The sequence below is a fragment of the Battus philenor genome, unplaced genomic scaffold (assembly GCF_028537555.1).
Source record: "Battus philenor isolate CCGP_79_NKW_IND1 unplaced genomic scaffold, ilBatPhil1.0.hap1 SCAF_13, whole genome shotgun sequence".
Taxonomy (NCBI): Eukaryota; Metazoa; Arthropoda; class Insecta; order Lepidoptera; family Papilionidae; genus Battus; species Battus philenor.
The window spans coordinates 4050814-4069057 of record NW_027181675.1 but is presented as its reverse complement, the minus strand read 5'-3'; the positions used below and the strand labels follow the sequence as shown (position 1 = coordinate 4069057).

General features: G+C 34.0%; 1 protein-coding gene across 1 annotated transcript; it reads left to right on the top strand.

Moving 5' to 3' along the window:
- The first annotated feature begins 272 nt into the window (after nt 1-272).
- Nucleotides 273-15759, top strand: Ptpmeg (protein tyrosine phosphatase Meg). The gene is made up of 15 exons (XM_068777636.1): nt 273-813; nt 1409-1537; nt 2996-3209; nt 4851-5059; nt 5773-5925; nt 6126-6340; nt 7107-7259; nt 8057-8270; nt 8787-8892; nt 9347-9589; nt 10037-10153; nt 10701-10924; nt 11970-12102; nt 13178-13383; nt 13730-15759. The coding sequence occupies exons 1-15, from the start codon at nt 664-666 to the stop codon at nt 13811-13813; spliced, it is 2550 nt and encodes an 849-aa protein (XP_068633737.1). The 5' UTR covers nt 273-663; the 3' UTR covers nt 13814-15759.
- The last annotated feature ends 2485 nt before the right edge of the window (nt 15760-18244 follow it).

Genomic DNA, 18244 nt, shown 5'->3' with positions numbered 1-18244 from the left:
TGTTCCTCTATCTTCATTACATACAGATTGCAACCTTTTTGTTTTCAATAAACCATTTTATTTATAAAAAACACTATTAATCTTATCATATGAGATACATATATGAAACAACGATATATGTATTAATTCATGCATTTATACGCCAGTAACGTTTTGTTTTTGCATTAGTCGTGACTGAAAGTTCTAGTAGTCATACCGAATCGAATTCAATATGGCGATGATTCGTAAACAGCACTTACGAGACAGTGTTCATATTTAAATAATATATTTACTATGATATAAGTACCCACTGAGTTTAACTAAAGTTTGGATAGGATATTTTTAATAAGGAATTGTATATTAAAAACTAAATTATTATCATTCATCGTAAGTTTATGTGAAAAAACATTGCTAAAATCTAACAATAATAAATACCAACAAAATGTGAAGTGTGTTAATTGATATAGCAAGTGGCTGATTGCGTCATTACAAGTGAGGAAAACCTCACTGAGATGGTACGAGGACGACTATTGTAGTTACAGGTCACATGAATCACAAGGTTAGAGGTTCATTAGCAGTTATGGAAATGTCTACCGAGTAGTGTCGGCGAGTGCGCGCCGCTTTGATAACAGCGAAGTATCGTTGACTTCTCTGATAGGAATCCGGTAGTGAGTAATCGATGAGATGATTGAGAGTGTATCACGACGCGCGTTCAGTAGTTCAAGTGGTACGTACAACGTGCGCGCATCGGAGCTGGCTCGAGAACGTAAGCTCAACATCTTCAATGTCACCGTGCAATTTTTGGACGATACCCAGCAGTCGTTTCAAATCGAGGTAAGTTCTAAAATGTTTATGGCATATTCGCTTTGATGCATATTTGGCGGATCCGAGAAATGATAGCAATAATTTAAAACTGGATAGATGAAAAATGCGGTAAAATAAATTATGTTGTAGGAAGTATTTACATTGTAGGTAGTCCTTTTTATATATTAACCCATTGGAGACCGACTGTCAGTTTGTGTAGACACGTGAAATTAAATACCTCTTATTTACACAGTACTTAAGAAATTTGATGATTTTAAATCATTACGGTTTTTAATGAACACTAGTGGTAAATATTGAAAACTTATTTATTACTTTTTCTAAATTTTATTGCGCCTTAACTTAGCTGTCCCTCAAATTTTAAAAATTATATTATTACTCTTTAAATATTCCATATGGTTGTTTAAATGGAATATTTTAAAGGCTAGTTCGTCCTTCACTTTCCAAGAAATAAATATTTCAAACACTACCCAACATTATACATCCCAAAATTGAGTTAAAATGCACTTAGTTGGATTATGTTATGAAAAGTTAAATAATATAATCATATTTGCCCATATATTCTTATTTTCTCTTTTATTAAAGAAAACATTCTGATTTTTTTCAGAAAAAAGCTAAAGGAAGTGTCCTCTTAGAACTAGTTTTCCAACATTTAGAACTAGTTGAAAAAGATTATTTTGGTTTACAATTTACGGAAAATGGATCACCACCAAATGCAACAAATACAGAGATAACGGTAATATATGTAATGTTCTTATCTGAACTTAGGATATATAATAGGGTTATACTGACCCAATTGTTTTAGCAATGATAATTTGTTGATTCATTTGCTTATTGTCTGTAATATATATTTGTTTTAGATGTTACACAGGTTGATTGATTATAGGTGTAAAATCTTTAAAGGGGGCAAATGTTTAGCTTTTTCATTTCCTAATAGTGTATGGTACACCCTATTCAAAAATCAATTAAAGTTTCAAAAGTAATAAATAATGTAATGATAAAGTAAATTATTTTCAAAATTCTGTTTATTGCATATTACCGACTTTGAACTGCCCAAGGTTTTTGATCTGTTACATTCTTTATACATGCCAATTTAAAATATGTCTAAAATAGTAAAAATATTGCAAACAATGGTATACCTCTACCCTCTTAAAGCTTTTACAGATGTAAACATTCCCCCTATTTATTGAGATTGGTCTCTTAAAAACTTCTGAGAAACATAAACCATTTAGTTATATGTAATTTTGTACAAGGAAACTAATAAAGTAAACTTTTATTATTACCAACAAATTAATGTGAATGCTCTATCATATATCAGAGAATCAAACTAGTTTATTGCATCAATTTGACAACTATAACTCATTGAAGACAGTATTATAATATTTCTGCCAAAATATAACAGTATATGTGCATATCTTAACAGATTAGTATTGTATGTTGATATGTTTATTTCATCATGAGTTATTGTATTTTTATCAGACAATTGCAGTTTTATCTACACCATCAGCTTGGCTTACGTATCAAACAGTAGATTTGTAACTATAAGGGACAATAGCATTCGCTTGTAGGACAAGGTCCTTAAGATTTAATTGACTTTTATTGTATCATCTTGATGACTCATGAATGCATTAAGTTATTCTTTTATGAGGGGCACTCCCATACTTTAACACTTATTGTTTTATTTTTGTAGTGTTTATAGAAGTGAGTCATGATATACTTTTGTTTGCATTTTTATTTTACCCTCATTAAAAATTTGATTACTCATGTCTTGAATCATTTTGTTTTAGTCCAGTATTTTAAAAATAATTGAATATGTTATAATAATGTAGTAATATAATTAAATTTAGTAAAATGAGTTTGTAATATAGTTTGTGTAATATTTCTTGTTAACCATACCTAAATATGATTCTTTCTTAGTTTTCAGAATTGTAATGTATACATCAAACATTAAATTTGATTTAGAAAAACAAGTTAGTGTCTGGTTGACTTTTAGGAGATCAGCATTCCATGCTAGTGGTAGCTTTTTTTTGAGTTTTTTAAAGTTTGAAAGTAGAGTTAATTTTAGTTAGTTAATTAGCTGCCTTCTTAACATTCTTCTAGAATTGATACCATAAGAACTCAATGTTAATAATCTTTTGATATAAAATATATACTTCTTGTGTAGCTTTTCTAAATAAATATTTAATGTTTCCAGCGCTGGTTGGATAGCAGTAAGTCTGTGAAAAAACAAATTGGTGCTAATGCACAATTTTGGCTTGCGGTTCGTTTCTATCCTTCTGAACCCAGTCGACTATCAGAGGAGTTCACAAGGTATCTATTGTGCCTTCAGCTGCGAAAATTGTTGCTAGATGGAAGGATGACAGCACCTAAAAATACTGCTTTGTTGTTGGCTTCATTCACTGTACAGGGTAAGAGATTTTAAAATAAGTATTCTATATAAATTTGCAAATTTTACTATCCAATTTGGTAATTCAACTTTGAGGAATATCACTTGTCGAATCCAGCTCCCATGGACAACATTTGGGAATCTCCAAAATATTTTTTCATCCCAAATACCGTAATGCCTGAAGACAAAGGTTTTTGACTAGTGTGTGTCACCGGTGATGACATGCAGTTAGAGGGCTAAGATGCTCGGAGCTGCAAGATTGAATCAGAAAAAAGGAAATCCATAGAAGAAACAGTAGTGACAGTAGGCAAAGCATAACACTTATGCTAGGGTAATCAGTGGAATAGTCAAGGGTGTGCGAAATCACTAAATGTAGGAAGTGCATTAAAAATGTAGGATTGCTTCCAACTGGTCTTATAGGAAATCCTTGGTGGGGCCCAAGTCTTAAGCCCAGCTGTGGACGTCATACTGCTTAAATGATAAATAAATACCCATTTGTTCACCATTTAAGCAGATCATTGTTTACAAGAGGGTACTTATAACATTTGGTATTCAGTGGTAATAGTTAAAATATATTTCACATGTTATACACACATATCTAAATAGGAATCATATACTTAGAAATTAATTGAGTTTCAATTACATACAAGAAAGACTAAGTTTAAAATACAGTACAGACATAAAAAGCGGCAATACATTTTATATTTAGTCTTGTATGAATAAATTGGTATTTTATTTTCTTGATATAAATTGTATGATGGTTACATATGTTTCGAAGAGGAAAAGTTTTTATTTTAAATCAATTGACTTGTTACATTTACGTTATTAGTACTCATGAACTATAATTAGTTTTTAATTAATAATATTCTTATTAGACTTGATCTCTTGATTGAAAAATACTTAAATTCTAAAGTTGTGGTGGTTGGAAGCTCTTATTGTCTTTGGAAACAACAAAATTAATCTTTTAAAATTTAAAACCCAACATAACACTACCAGACCACTCGATAAAGTGAGTTTATTCTTCATAGATTGGACCATTAACAATATTTAACATGTCAGTGGATACCTGGTATAGCTATCATTTCATTATCATCATCGTCATTGCATCCTTTGGTCATCCACTGCTGAATATATTCTCATAGATCAGTAGAACCAACTGGAAGAGGTCCTCATCAAGTTTCTTTGAAGTCATCAAGGGCTTCTTCAGGGTGGACAAATGACCGTGTTAAGATGGATAGTTGTTTTACACGTACACCATGGATAGATGTCTTACATGCACCCTGAGGATAAATATCTTATACAGCGCTTGCCAACCCTTGCTCTCTATTTTAGAATCTAGGCTTCAGTAGCCATCTATTCAGCGAGCTATGTGGTATTCCCACTGTCACTTCAACTTCCCAATCTGCTATGTTATGTTGGTTACTTTCATTTGTATACGGAGGTCCGTATCCAGGTCCGTATGCAGGTGCATATTCCAGATTCTCATAAAGACATCTCAAGCATGGCTATATCCATGGCACATTGTGTGAATGTAAGTTTGTCAATAAGGCACAGAGTAAGAGACTGATATATGGACATTAAACAGCTCTGACCTCCCCATGACTAAAATAAACCAACATAAACGAGTTTAAGTTAAGAAATAATTTATTTTTATTTTCATCAGCTGAGTTGGGAGATTACAACCCAACTGAACACGGGAACGGATATCTATCGGAGTTGCGGTTACTGGGACGCCAGTGCCCTGAAGACGAGAGGAAGGTTCGAGAGCTTCATAAGCTACACCGGGGTCAAGCACCTGCTGACGCAGAGGCAAACTTCCTTGAACACGCTAAGAGGTTGGATTGTTATGGTGTTGAATCTCATCCAGCTAAAGTAAGTTATTTTCTTAATTTCAATATTCTGTATATACTATTTTTAAATAATATATATGGAATGTTTATATAATATTTATTTAGTAATTTAAATAGATTAGTTAAAGTTAATATATTATAAGTTTGCATTTTATAGGTAGGTTTATGTATATTTAATTAATATAGATAAACCATACTTCTTTACTTTCTCTTTGTGCAAATAATCTCTTTCCTAGTGGCGAATTAGATCTGATGATTATGTATTATACTCACTTGCTAATTTTAATGTTGTATTCTTTAACACCTGGAATATTTAATATTAATATTATACACACACATCCTCATTTTTATTTCTGCTGCAAGATGTCCACTGCTGAGCACAGGCTTCATTGTTTACCAATGACTTTAACACGATAAAATCTATTGATGGATTTATTTAAATGGTGACCAATTACAATAAAAAAAGTGTGTCGGTATATTACATTTAATTAATCTCTTACTAAATTTAAGAAATAAAATGTAATTAAGTTTGACAAATAAAATAATTTAAAGCATCATTATAAATATGAAATATGATTCTTTTTTTCTCTTTTTAATTATTATTAATATATATTTAATTTATTAATGTCAATGAGCCATGTATGTTTACATATTTGGTGTAATCATTTTTTTTTAAATTATATCTCAATAATGTGTTTTTTATACATAGTAAAAAGGAATTTTTTATCATTTCAGGATTATAACGGAAAGGACATATTCATTGGTGTAACGTCAATCGGTATAGTCGTTTTCCAAAATAATATCCGTGTAAACACATTTTCTTGGGGCAAAATTGTAAAGATTTCTTTCAAGAAGAAACAATTCTTTATACAATTAAAACGGGAACCTGTGAGTATAGAACTTGACTTTTCATTATTTGTTCTTAATTTTTCACATGAAGTCTTAACATTTTTTCAAAAAAAAAATTAACAAGGTAGACATAGAGATGCCTAAGTCTAGCAGTGGTTAAAATTATGATATCACCAGGACTATCAGCTACACAACTGTGACAATAATAAGATACACAATAGTTATTATTGTAATTCCAGTCAGAAACATACGACACTGTACTGGGCTTCAACATGCGTTCGGGACGCGCCGCTAAAGCGCTTTGGCGCTGCAGTGTTGAGAGACACGGGTTCTTCAGGCTCCGAGCGCCTAGGCGACGTCCGTTGCTCGGGGCTGTGCCTACCGTAGCTCGCACCGAGACACAAGCTCTTGAAGATGCTAGACGATCAAGATCAACAAACCGTAGTTTTGTCAGGTGACTACTGTAACTTGTTTACAAGTGTTAAAGTTGGCTTTCTACTATACAATAAAATTCTTACATGTTTTTGGAGCTCCATCCAATTCAAAAATTGTTTAATGAAGTAAGCACACACGCTTTTGAATTATCAACACTTGTAATATATATAATAGAGGTTTTGCTTATTGTTGTATATGTTTAATTCAAATACCAATAGGCATTTACGCACACTTTAAAGTCGTGAATTATTTTAATATTAAAATTAGAAAGCTACCACCTACTCGGAACGCCGATCTACTGTGAAGAGCCGACCAGAACCTCAACAGTTGCTCATTACAAATATTTTAACAATGTTTAATGCATGTATATATCAACCAAGAAAATCAGTCCATTAATCAAGTTCCACACATTTCCATCCATAATTCTTTCAGGCAATGATAATACTAAATTGTTTTACTAAATAATATACTTTTAACTATACATAATGAGTAAGCTATATTTTGTCTGTTTGTTTGATATGTATTTGAGACAATTTCTCCCGACTATGTAGGTATATGCTTAGCATAAACAATGATGCGTTGTTCTGAAAACAGATTTATTTAAAAAATTGCTTTACCGACCGGCGACTCCAATGGACGCCATTATAACATCATTATTATCAGCGCCATCTATGAAGTGTCAAGGTTAAACAACCACTGCTTTACCGTCATTAATTAAGCACGGCAAGATACAAAAAAATATTATTAAGGAAACTAGTTTCTTTATATATTTGAAATGTGGACAGACGAAGCAGTTCGCGGACACGAGAACGTTCAGCGGGCACTTGTGCGGTGCCGTCGCCGGCTCTCACCGCTAATGGGGCGAGAGGCGCTCGAGTCACACACGACGAGCCACCTCCCCGCCCTGCCTGGGGAGACGCGCCACCTGCTCAAGAAGAGTGAGCTCTATTTCATAAACTGTATTGTTTAAATTAGAATGTTCATGCAATTATGCCAAAGGAATATAATAATTGTAAGCGTATCAAAATCTATGTATAAGTAATTGTCCGTTCAATAGAGATGTTCATTATATCTGTATTTTTATAGTAAAAACATGTTGTAGTATGTGTATATATACGGATTTTTTAACCTTTGATGCGACATGCCCCACCTTAGCCTTTCCAAAATTCTTACGCTCCCCTATGTAACATACAGATTTTTTATTTTATAGCGAAAGGGTTAACCTGGTGTCAAGTCCACTATCAAATTGACAGCCTGTGGGGCGTGGGCTCCAAGATGGGAAACATTGGTTCAGATGTTCAGCAGTAGACGTGCTACGGCTGAAATGATGATGATACTTTTGTAACCTTACACTAGTTGTTTCTGATGCAACTGGAATTGTGGAAAAGGTAATCCCACTTTAGGACGTAATTATGGACCGATAAGTTGTCTTAAAGAGGAGAACCCGTGGCCACCAGAGTACTGAAATTTCTTATCAATTAGAACTACCTCGATTTATAATAGAATTTTTTTTATTTATATTAGAAAAAGAAATTTAAAAAATCTATTCCTCTTTGAGGGCAGACTGTCTTATATACAGAATATTTGTCCCTCAAACCAAAAACTATAGTTCACTTTGGTGTATGGTGGTGTTGTAAAAAGGTTGATTTTTGTAATAAAGCAGATAGTGTCGTGATATGCTGTACAGCGCTTGTACAATAATCAAATTAAATGAAGCAATTGATATTTACTACAGAACCGGCAGTTTCTTGGAAAGCGTCCTCCGAGTACCTCTATCGTATGTGGACGAATCGGAGTCTTCAGAGTGCGCGGAGGGCGAAGTCGCGGTGCGGCTGTCTGCAGGCGCGGACGGCCGCTTCGGGTTCAATGTCCGCGGCGGGGGCGGAGCACCCGTGCTGGTGTCACGTGTGGCCCCACGCACACGCGCGCTACTCCAGGAAGGCGACCAGGTGACTGTCAAAATTTTCTTCAACCTTAGTTTTTACGAGAATAATCTGCTATACATGTTGATTAGTCAATGTACGTTACAAGCTTTACAAAAATAAATGGTTTTGGCTATTTCAAAAGTCTAATTACTACATATAAAAATTAATTATTGTTTGCTATCTGTATAGACTGTACTGTCATAACTTTTGCTTTATGATAGTATATAATAGATAATTAGAATAGTATATAATATAAATTCACCCTTTTAAAGCTTTTACACCTGTAACCAATCAACCTGTGTAAATAAAATCAAAAACCGAAAGTGCTTGAGAACGGCTGGATCAATTCAGTTATTAGTTTTTAATATTTATGATGAATGTATGACATTTTGAATAATTTAAATAGTCAACATTTGATCTCAAAAAGTAAGTCTAGTTTTTGAAGTTTTTCTAACTATTAAATACTTATTCTGTAAAGGTTTTATTAATTTTAAGCTTGTCTCAATGTCACACATGTTACAATAGTAACAAATGTTTCAGGTGATATCAATAAACGACAACGACGTAGACGAGATGACGCACGACGAGGTTGTGCAGTTGATAAGAAATACTAAAGGAGTGCTTACATTAGTTGTTAAACCTAATGGTGAGTAAAAAATGTTTATAAAAAAATGTTAAGGACCAATATTACAATATCATTGTAATACTTTTGTTATATTATCAAAATATACATACATCTGTTTTCTTGTAAAAATTTAACACATTTATACATTCATTTATTTTTTCTAATTTTTATCATCTAAAGGTCATTCTACCATTGTCCACCAGCATTGTCAATTAACAAAAGATAAATGAAAAATAAAATGCAGCCTATTTTTTATTTTCATATTGTTGCCTATTTAGTATCACAAGAGTCAGTCATGAGATGAAAAGCTTAATTATATTAGAAGCAAATTCAGTTTCACTATTTATATATAGCAACAGGTAGGCAGTAGTTTTGAATATGCACATTGACTATACTTAGGATTGGCCATTGCAGGTATAATCCAAAAAAAATATGTATTTAATTTGAGAATAAAAAATAAATTGATATATCCTAGCGGTGTACTCCGCGGACGAGACAGTGGGCACGGAGGAGCCGGAGGTGTGCTTCGTGCCACTAGGCGGCGCCGGTGAGCCAGGGCAAGCAGTGGAGCAATCGCTGCTGTTGCTAGGCGACGGACTCGCTTCGGGCGCAGCGCTGCGGCAGTACGAAGCGCTGCTGCGCCGACTCGACGTACCCGCTGCAGTTGCGCGTCGACCCTGCAACGTCGCTAAGAACCGTTACAGAGATATTGCGCCCTGTATGTACTATCTCAGTTAACTCAAATATATAGGAATTCCCATAAATCAGCGTCAAGTTTAAAATTGCCTTATGTGATGGCTCCACAAAAATCAATAAGAAATAAATTCAAAGACACTGGCATAACCACACTATACTCACAATATATTTAAGATAACCCTATAAATAGATAAGAATTTTTTAAGCACAAGCTCTGTTCAGCGTAAAAATGTTTGAAAATGGATCATCCTAATTTATAAAAGATTTTTTTTGTTAATACAATAATAGGAAAACATAAAGCCCACTGGTTTATTGTTTGTCCTTTGCAGTAGATAACGCTCTACGAACTAACATTAACTTAATTATAAGCGGACGATTATAGATGATTTTAATGATATTATTATATAATAAAGCTATTTTGACTTTGATTTTGCATTTCAATATGTATAATACATACTTTTAATTGCAGACGACTCTACCCGAGTTGTATTAAAGAACGGCCCAACTGGAGATTACATCAACGCTTCCTACATCAACATGGAAATACCCAACTCCGATATTGTACTAACTTATATAGCCACACAAGGTAAACACTTAAAGTATTTAATTATTATATCACAATAATTTATACAGTGATGACAGAGACGTGGATGTTTAAGATTCTATGAAGAAGTGTTCTATGCCCGGGTCTTCATTGCGAGACTGAATAAGAAATGAGATCTGTGGAAGTACCAATCTCCAATGTAGCTCGAAGAATTGTATCTTTAAAGCGGCATTGAACCGGGCCGTTAAGACCGAAAAGTTCTTGTGTGGCGACCACCAGCAGGTAGACGCGACGTGAATAGGCACCCCATTAGGTAAATCGACAGTCATACGGGCAGCGCAAGACTGGTCTGTGAGTGAGACCAGTTTTGCAGATAGCGTCTATTACCTGACGTGAATGAATGAATGATCAGTATTCATAGTACTTAAAAGAACATTACAGAGTACATATAACTTATTTAACTTTTTTGAATGACAGAAAAATGTAACCACTCCATTATTAATGTTTGATTGAATACCAAGTGGCAAATATCTAATTTCTTATACATTTAAGTTTTATTTTAACTTTGTAACATATGATCACTCCACAGGTCCGTTGGCATCGACGGTTGGTGATTTCTGGCAGATGATATGGGAGAGTGAGAGCAGCCTGATCGTGATGCTAACGGTGTTGGTGGAACGAGGACGGGCCAAGTGTCACCAGTACTGGCCCAAAGTGGGCACGGCGCCGCTCAAGGCCACCGACACACTCACAGTGCACACACACAGTGAGCAAAACCTCGGCCATTATGTGCGAAGAGAAATGGCTATAAAGGTTGGTGTCTTTAGACAGACAATTTAAAAATTACGAATTAATGTATCTTTGTTATAGTTTATACTGTAAATGCAAGAATTAAATTTGAAAGAAACTTAATTTGATTTGAGCTCTATTATCTTAGCCTTTAAATCAAAATGAAACTATGAGCTTACCAAACACTGTAATTACAAGCACACAAATAATTACAAGCTAGCATTAAATATACTGTACGAAACAATGTGTATTTTAGGCCCTAGAAGACATAGGCATAGATAAAAATATTTATATAAACAAATTTAAAAACGAAAATGATAAATGATCTTTTCAATACCAGAACTAAACAAATTCAGATAACTTGACTAACACTATTCTGCTGTACACATTCTGTTTCTTTTAATAATGGGATTTTTAAATATTTTATTTTACGTGTTTATCTGCAATGAGTCTCAGAATATAAGCAGATTTGTTCCTTTTCCTTTATCACGTTGAAGACGTTTCTCAGCAGGATATATCTCATTGTTCACCATCTGTTACCAAGTTGTTGTATGTGATGATATTTCAGTCGTATAGTATAGCTGCTACTTTTAAATCCTAGTTAATAATTCTTAAGTTCATGCTTCATGGATCTCTATGTTCGTAATAAACCATGGCCCGTTTGATTTGCTTCCATTTGATACCATTTTGTAGCCTTTGGATATTGTTAAGGCTTTAGTCGCTAGCACTTCACAGTTGTGTGCCTGGGTTATAGGATTGTTTTGCATATAAGGAGTTAATTGTTGGTTGACAGTTTTGAGTTGTGTGCCATCAACCTGTTCATCCTGTTTGTCAGCTCATCTCATTTTGATTTTATATGTTTTGTTAGTCCAGTATATAAATTTTAATATAGAATTTATAACTAATTTATGTTTATTTTAGGTGTTACCTTAATACACAAAGTATATTAGGAGTACATCAGTATAGTTGTGATATACATATGCAACAGATGGATAATCTCACAACTAAATTAAGCTTTTGGTTTTACGATAACATTATGTGCTCATAAAAATGTAATTCTGTGTAACAGGAAAGCAGTGGAGCTTCCCGCAACGTGACGCAGCTGCAGTACGTGGCGTGGCCGGACCACGGCGTGCCAGAGGATCCGGCCGCGTTCATTAGCTTCACGCAGCTCTGTTCCAGATTAAGGAATCATAGCGCCGGTGTGTAGATATTTTTTTTTATAAGCAATAGAAGGTCAATAGTCACAAACGAGATGTAACATCTAACATGGTATCCTACTATAAATTTGACATTAAATACATGTGAATGTGAAGCCAATTTACTGTGATCAGAAAGTAAGGTGAAATTGTCTTTTAAAACTCCTGGCCATTAGGAAGACAGAATTTTTTTTCTAGGGTGGTAGAACCCAAAAGTTGGAATATCATTTGTGTTAGTCCAAACAATTTTGAGGGACGATTTGTGCCGATTTTTTTTTTTTTGTAAAAAAGCGTCAAAAATCGACTCGCATCGTTCCCCAACCACCATATTAGTCTGTGCGACTTTTGACAATGGATCAAACTCAAAAGGCCATTGCGGGAACGCCGTTTTGTCACGATTTAAGATATAAAAACCGAATCGAATGTCTGGTAGACTGCCAGAGACACTATTCCTACTGTTTCGAGGATTGAAGGAAGCGTAGGCGAAAGTGCGTTTTATTGGACGGGGATTACTTTGAAAGGGATGAAATTGATTTAGAACAATAAATAAAGCATTTACATTTTATTAACAAATTCTCTTTACTTTTTGATTACATTATTATTCATACATTTCAAACATGAAAATAGATATAATTATATCTTAGGATTAATTTCAGTTGTGGTAAATTATTGATATAAAAGTTGTAGATCGACGTTTCACCCCTACGCCAACTGCAAGGTGTAAGCCTCCCCTAAAATACCTAAGGGGGATATACCATAATAGCCAGGCTTGGCAGACAGATTAGCAATCGCAATGTGGTATTATGCTACATAGAAGACGTCGCTGTTCATCCTCTGGAAACTTGTTTGTAAGCAGTGGCAATGCTATATAATCAATATATGCAAAAAGTGGGTATTATGCAAGATAATTTCCCAGAATTCGAACCTGCGACCCATGATCGCAAGTTTCAGTATCCATATCCTCTATGTGGGGGTTTAATAACTGAATACATTGGGAATCATATTTACTAGTAAATTAAATATTTCCTATCTTAATGTTTTATTTTTGTATAATAATATTGACATTGACGTTTATCAGTTGTACCTACATCAGAGGAGGAGGGCGGAGGAGAAAGGGTGCTAGAGCCGCCAATGGTTGTCCATTGTTCAGCAGGCGTCGGTCGCACGGGTGCCCTTATCCTGGCGGAAACAGCGCTCCAGCTCTTAGCACTGCAGCAGCCGCTGTATCCCCTTGACCTGGTACGGGCGATGCGAGCTCAACGCCCCATGTGCATACAGACTGCTGTGAGTATTCTTACTCTTTTTTAGAAGTAGAGAAGTAGGCTCCTGATGATGTCGATGACACCCTTAGATTGCAGTACAGAGCAACGTTTGAGGTATTCTTCAAAATCCTCATATATTCGAAAAGTACTATGAGTAGTTTTATTTAAAAAATTACTGATAGTACTTTTGGAAATTAAAAAACATCAAATCAACAACAAAAAGATGTCTAAATTAAAACACCATAGATTACGCTTTTAAAAGTTTCATTTGGAAAATTTAAATTTGAAATTCATATAATTTTTTTTTATGTTTTAAAAGACACAATCTATATATTGTACATGATCAAATAAATAAATTTACTTTGCAGAGTCAATATAAATTCGTCTGTGAGAGCATCCAAACCGCCTACACCCAGGGTCTAGCCAAAACGGACTCCGAATCAACAAACTGATAGTACCCAATCTTGCCAGTGGACTGAAGTCACTAGTGATACATGAACATTATTACCAGTGACTGTAGAATTTTTTTAGTGAGTGATGTGTGAATTTTTATATATAATTTTATAAGGTAAGTGGAAAGAAACATAACTGTCACATATATAAAGTCCATATTACAATTTATAATAAAAGTCTACCCAATTATGTATTTTGATGACAATTACACTTAAACTTGCCATGTGATCGTAAACAAATACCATTTAGTGTTTGTTCCTACGTTCACAGACAATATTATGAACTGTCCATTTTATCTGGAGTGTTCTTTATTTACTAGTACATGAGAGAAATTTACACGGAGTTTTAAATGCTACGTGATTTTATAAAGGTTTAACTAGTCATAGATTACAACACGGCATTTGATTTGCCACATGGTGCAAAAAGAAGTTGTTAAAATTTAAAATTGTGTTAATGTGTTTCAATCGAAATGTCTACAACCTACGAGGGTGGGGTGTGACTAATAGCATGTAATAGCGATAGATAAAGACGATGTTACACAAAACAACCTATTTGAATATGTCGCTATTGTTACCGAAGTGCCAAATCAAATGCCGGCTACTGTATAATGAATTGAACTTTTATTAATTTGAGTAAAAAGTATAGACGGTATTATTATTTTGCTGTATATATTGTGATATCACTATGTTAAATTACCAGAGTTTGTAGTAAAAAAATATGGAGACGGCTTATGTTAAATCTTATGTATGATAAAACCAAAAGGCAACACAATCGGGCTGGTACATACATCCCACTTAAAATATCTTTGGATTTTTTAACACAAGTGCTTTCCATATTAAGCCAACACTTCAAGTTTCGATGGATATGTATCCGAGTATTAGCATTTAAAACTCTGTGTTATTAGATAGACATAATTCAATGTATTGAATCTTATATTAGTATTTATACAGTAATAGTATAAGATAGATGATTTTTATCTAACAATGAGTTTTGCCATAAGTAAATTAACTTTTATGTTATATACATACTCAGCTGTATTCATTTCATTTAAAGCCAAATTGAAATATATGTATAATTTGATTATTACATATACTCGTCTATTTTCATTATATCTTAAGTTTATCCATAATTCATTTTTGTAACCAGTTCAAGTGACTATATAACTTAAAACTTAACTGTATATATTTTTTTTACTCTTTGTAATTCCTTTGTAAATATTTATTTATCTAAATAAATGTGATCTCTCACTTCGGACCTCATTGGCAAGCTCATTGTCACTCAGTGACGGTTATGCTCGGAATTTCTCTATGACGTCGTACTTGGAATGAAGATACATATAAACGAATGAAAGTAACCAATAGCCAAGTGGATTGCCAAGATGAAGTGGCAGATGAAAATGCCAAGATGAAGTAGCAGATGAAGATGCCAAGATGAAATAACAGAAGAGAACGGTTGGGGTCTGAAGTGGAGATGACAGTCCGGCAAGCATAGGAAGACACTGGCTGAAGGCCACTTCCTACTGGTCCTAATCTACAGTAAAGGTCTATGTTCAGCTGTGGACATACTACAGCTGGAATAATGATGGTCATGTCATCTAAATTTTATAATTTTCTGAATTTCATAAGAATTATTTAGTTTATGAACCCGTTTGAACGAAAACCAACATATCAAATGTTTACCTAGTTTCCTAAGGTACTATTTATTTGGAGCGCTTTTTTTATTTATTATTAGGTTTAGTGCGTAAAGCGCTCGGTCTGTGATTTATCGCCGGTTCAAAGAGATCTATAGGTGGGTAGACCTTGCCTTTTATAACGAATTTAATAATTTATAAACTAATATAATTTTCTGTATTTTTATATGGATTTAATATTTCTGTTTGACCGCCCTGTGCAATCCAAGCGGAGATTTTAAACATTATTAGTATGTTTGTTTAAAAAGAAATACACGGTCTTTGTACAATTTGAATTTTATTTTTATTCCTCGTCCTTTTTTAATCAATCATCTGTATATAAAATCCACTAGGTAACAGCAGTGTTCCAAGCTGAATGTGTGGGCATCATAAATGCGGCCGCCGCTCCAATGGCTAAGGTAAGAGGTACTCCCATTAAAATTCTCTTAGTAGGGCGGTGTTACTAACCTTACCTACCTTTAGAGTCACACAGTTAACTCTAGGTTAATATACAATACCCGGCGATAAATATTGCACATCGGCCTTTAGAAAGAGAATCGGCTAATTTCGGCTTTGTAGAGACTTATCTCTGTTGCACGGATTACAAACAGCCTGGTATCTATTAAGAGCTGTTAAACAAGCACCAATTTTTATATAAGTGATGGCTTTAGGTTGGGGCAAAATAAAATAAAAATGTTCACATTATGTTTACGTATTTAATTATTTAGGAAAATTACAACTGTATATTATAAACACCATTATACCTGTTATTAAAATGAGACATTGTAAGAAAAATTGGTGTATATTACACAAATAACTATCAAAAGAAGCAAATGATACTTGTTTTAACAGCTTTTAATAGATAGATTAGATAGTTGTTTCCCCCGTAGACCATGTGAATAAGCATTGCCAACTTTCTGCCGATTCCTTTTCATGCCATGACATAATTTTTCTATCCCTCCGTATTCGTCCACCAAAAACATCACCCAAAATACTCAGCGTAATCTTCGCAAAATAAATATCGATAACCTACGCAAGAATGCTGCAGAAATCACCTGGGGTTCGTTATTCGCGACCGATAATGTTGAGGACAAGGGCAACATTTTCTATTACAAAATTAGGCAGCTTCACGACACACAAGCACCGTTTAGGCTTGTTAAAATAAAACACATGCCGGCTCCATGGCTTCCAGTTGATTTAAAATCTCTGGTAAAGAAAGCTGCGGTAAAATCAAAATACAAGCGACGACCCGATGACAAAAATTGGGACAAATACGTAACAATCCGCAATCATTCCAACGAGGTAGATATGCACAACGCCGATACGTTCACTCATCAGTTGAAAACGGTAATTCAGATAGGGTCTGGAAATTTCTTAACCGGGATTTGGTAAATCTTGTCAGTACTCTTAATCAACATTTGTCATTTCCGTCCGACTTTAATAGGACAATTAAAGAAACACAATAAAGCGTCTATCTAATTATAGAACTCCCGACTGCTTCCCGTTTGTCTTCACGCCCTTTGCTTCTTGTGAGGTTAAGAAGATTATCATTACGATAACTTCTAATGCCGTTTAAAGTGACTGTATTGAACGTAACATGATTATCCCTATCCTTGACGAACTCCTCCCTGTTATTTGTAACAATTCCGCCTCGGAGTCTTTCCTATTGCTTTGAAGGATGCTCAAATTATCTTTCTCCCTAAAATATCGAATCCTTCTGCCTACCACGACTTTCGGCCTAAATCCATCCTACCTTTCCTCTCTAAAGAAGTTCTTAAAAAGTAAGTTCTAAAAAAAAGTTCTAGAATATTTATTGCTTTCCCAACTTAATGAATTCCTCTCCACAAATCGACTCTTGTATCCATTTCAATCCTGTTTCATCCAATCACTCCGGTCACAGTACTACTACCTCTAATTCATGTTACGGAAGACATCAGATCTGGCATGGAGAAGGCGAAATTAACTGTGTTTGTACTTAATTTCTTGTGCTTGTACTGTATATGTGTATATTCAAACCTCAACAAAATTTATGACATCTTTTCTACAAACATGGAATTATTAGGGGGATCGAAAAGTAATATCGTTTCTGTCGACGTACTTTACAGAAAAACCGATTGATTTCTACAACTCCGGCATTGAACAATTTTTATACTAGATGGCAAAAGATGTGTTGTTAATAACGAAGGTGTATATATTGTTGAATAGAAATAAAAACTTGTTAAAAATGTTGTCGTGTGAATTTAACTCAAGAAAGGAACATTACTTTCCGGTAACCCTAATACAGTAACATCGTATGGCAACCTTCATGTCGTTTATTTAAAAAAATTAAAATGTCTATCACCTCAACCTATGTTAGTTATTTAATCCTGTACCTTTACTCTGAGAGAATATGTGTCCAATAATATAAATATTTGAAAATCTGAACTAGTAACTTAAGCATTTTTATAATTGCGACACATCTTTTACTGGTTTTGAGGATGAAATGAATCGTCTATACCATTGGATTTCAAAGTTTTTCTGACGAATGTCAAGAAGTATTAATCGGGAGGAAATGAATTTGGATATCACTCTGAACAACGATCTATGCAAGATTTAATATGAAATAATAAATTTGTAAACCATTTTTACTCCGGACAGAAAATAAAAATTAAAAAAAAGAAACAATCACGTCATTCGAATAATATTTTATTAATTCGAAAAATAATATTATTTATATTTTAATTTAGGCAGAATTGATAACTGCTACATAAACAAACACTTG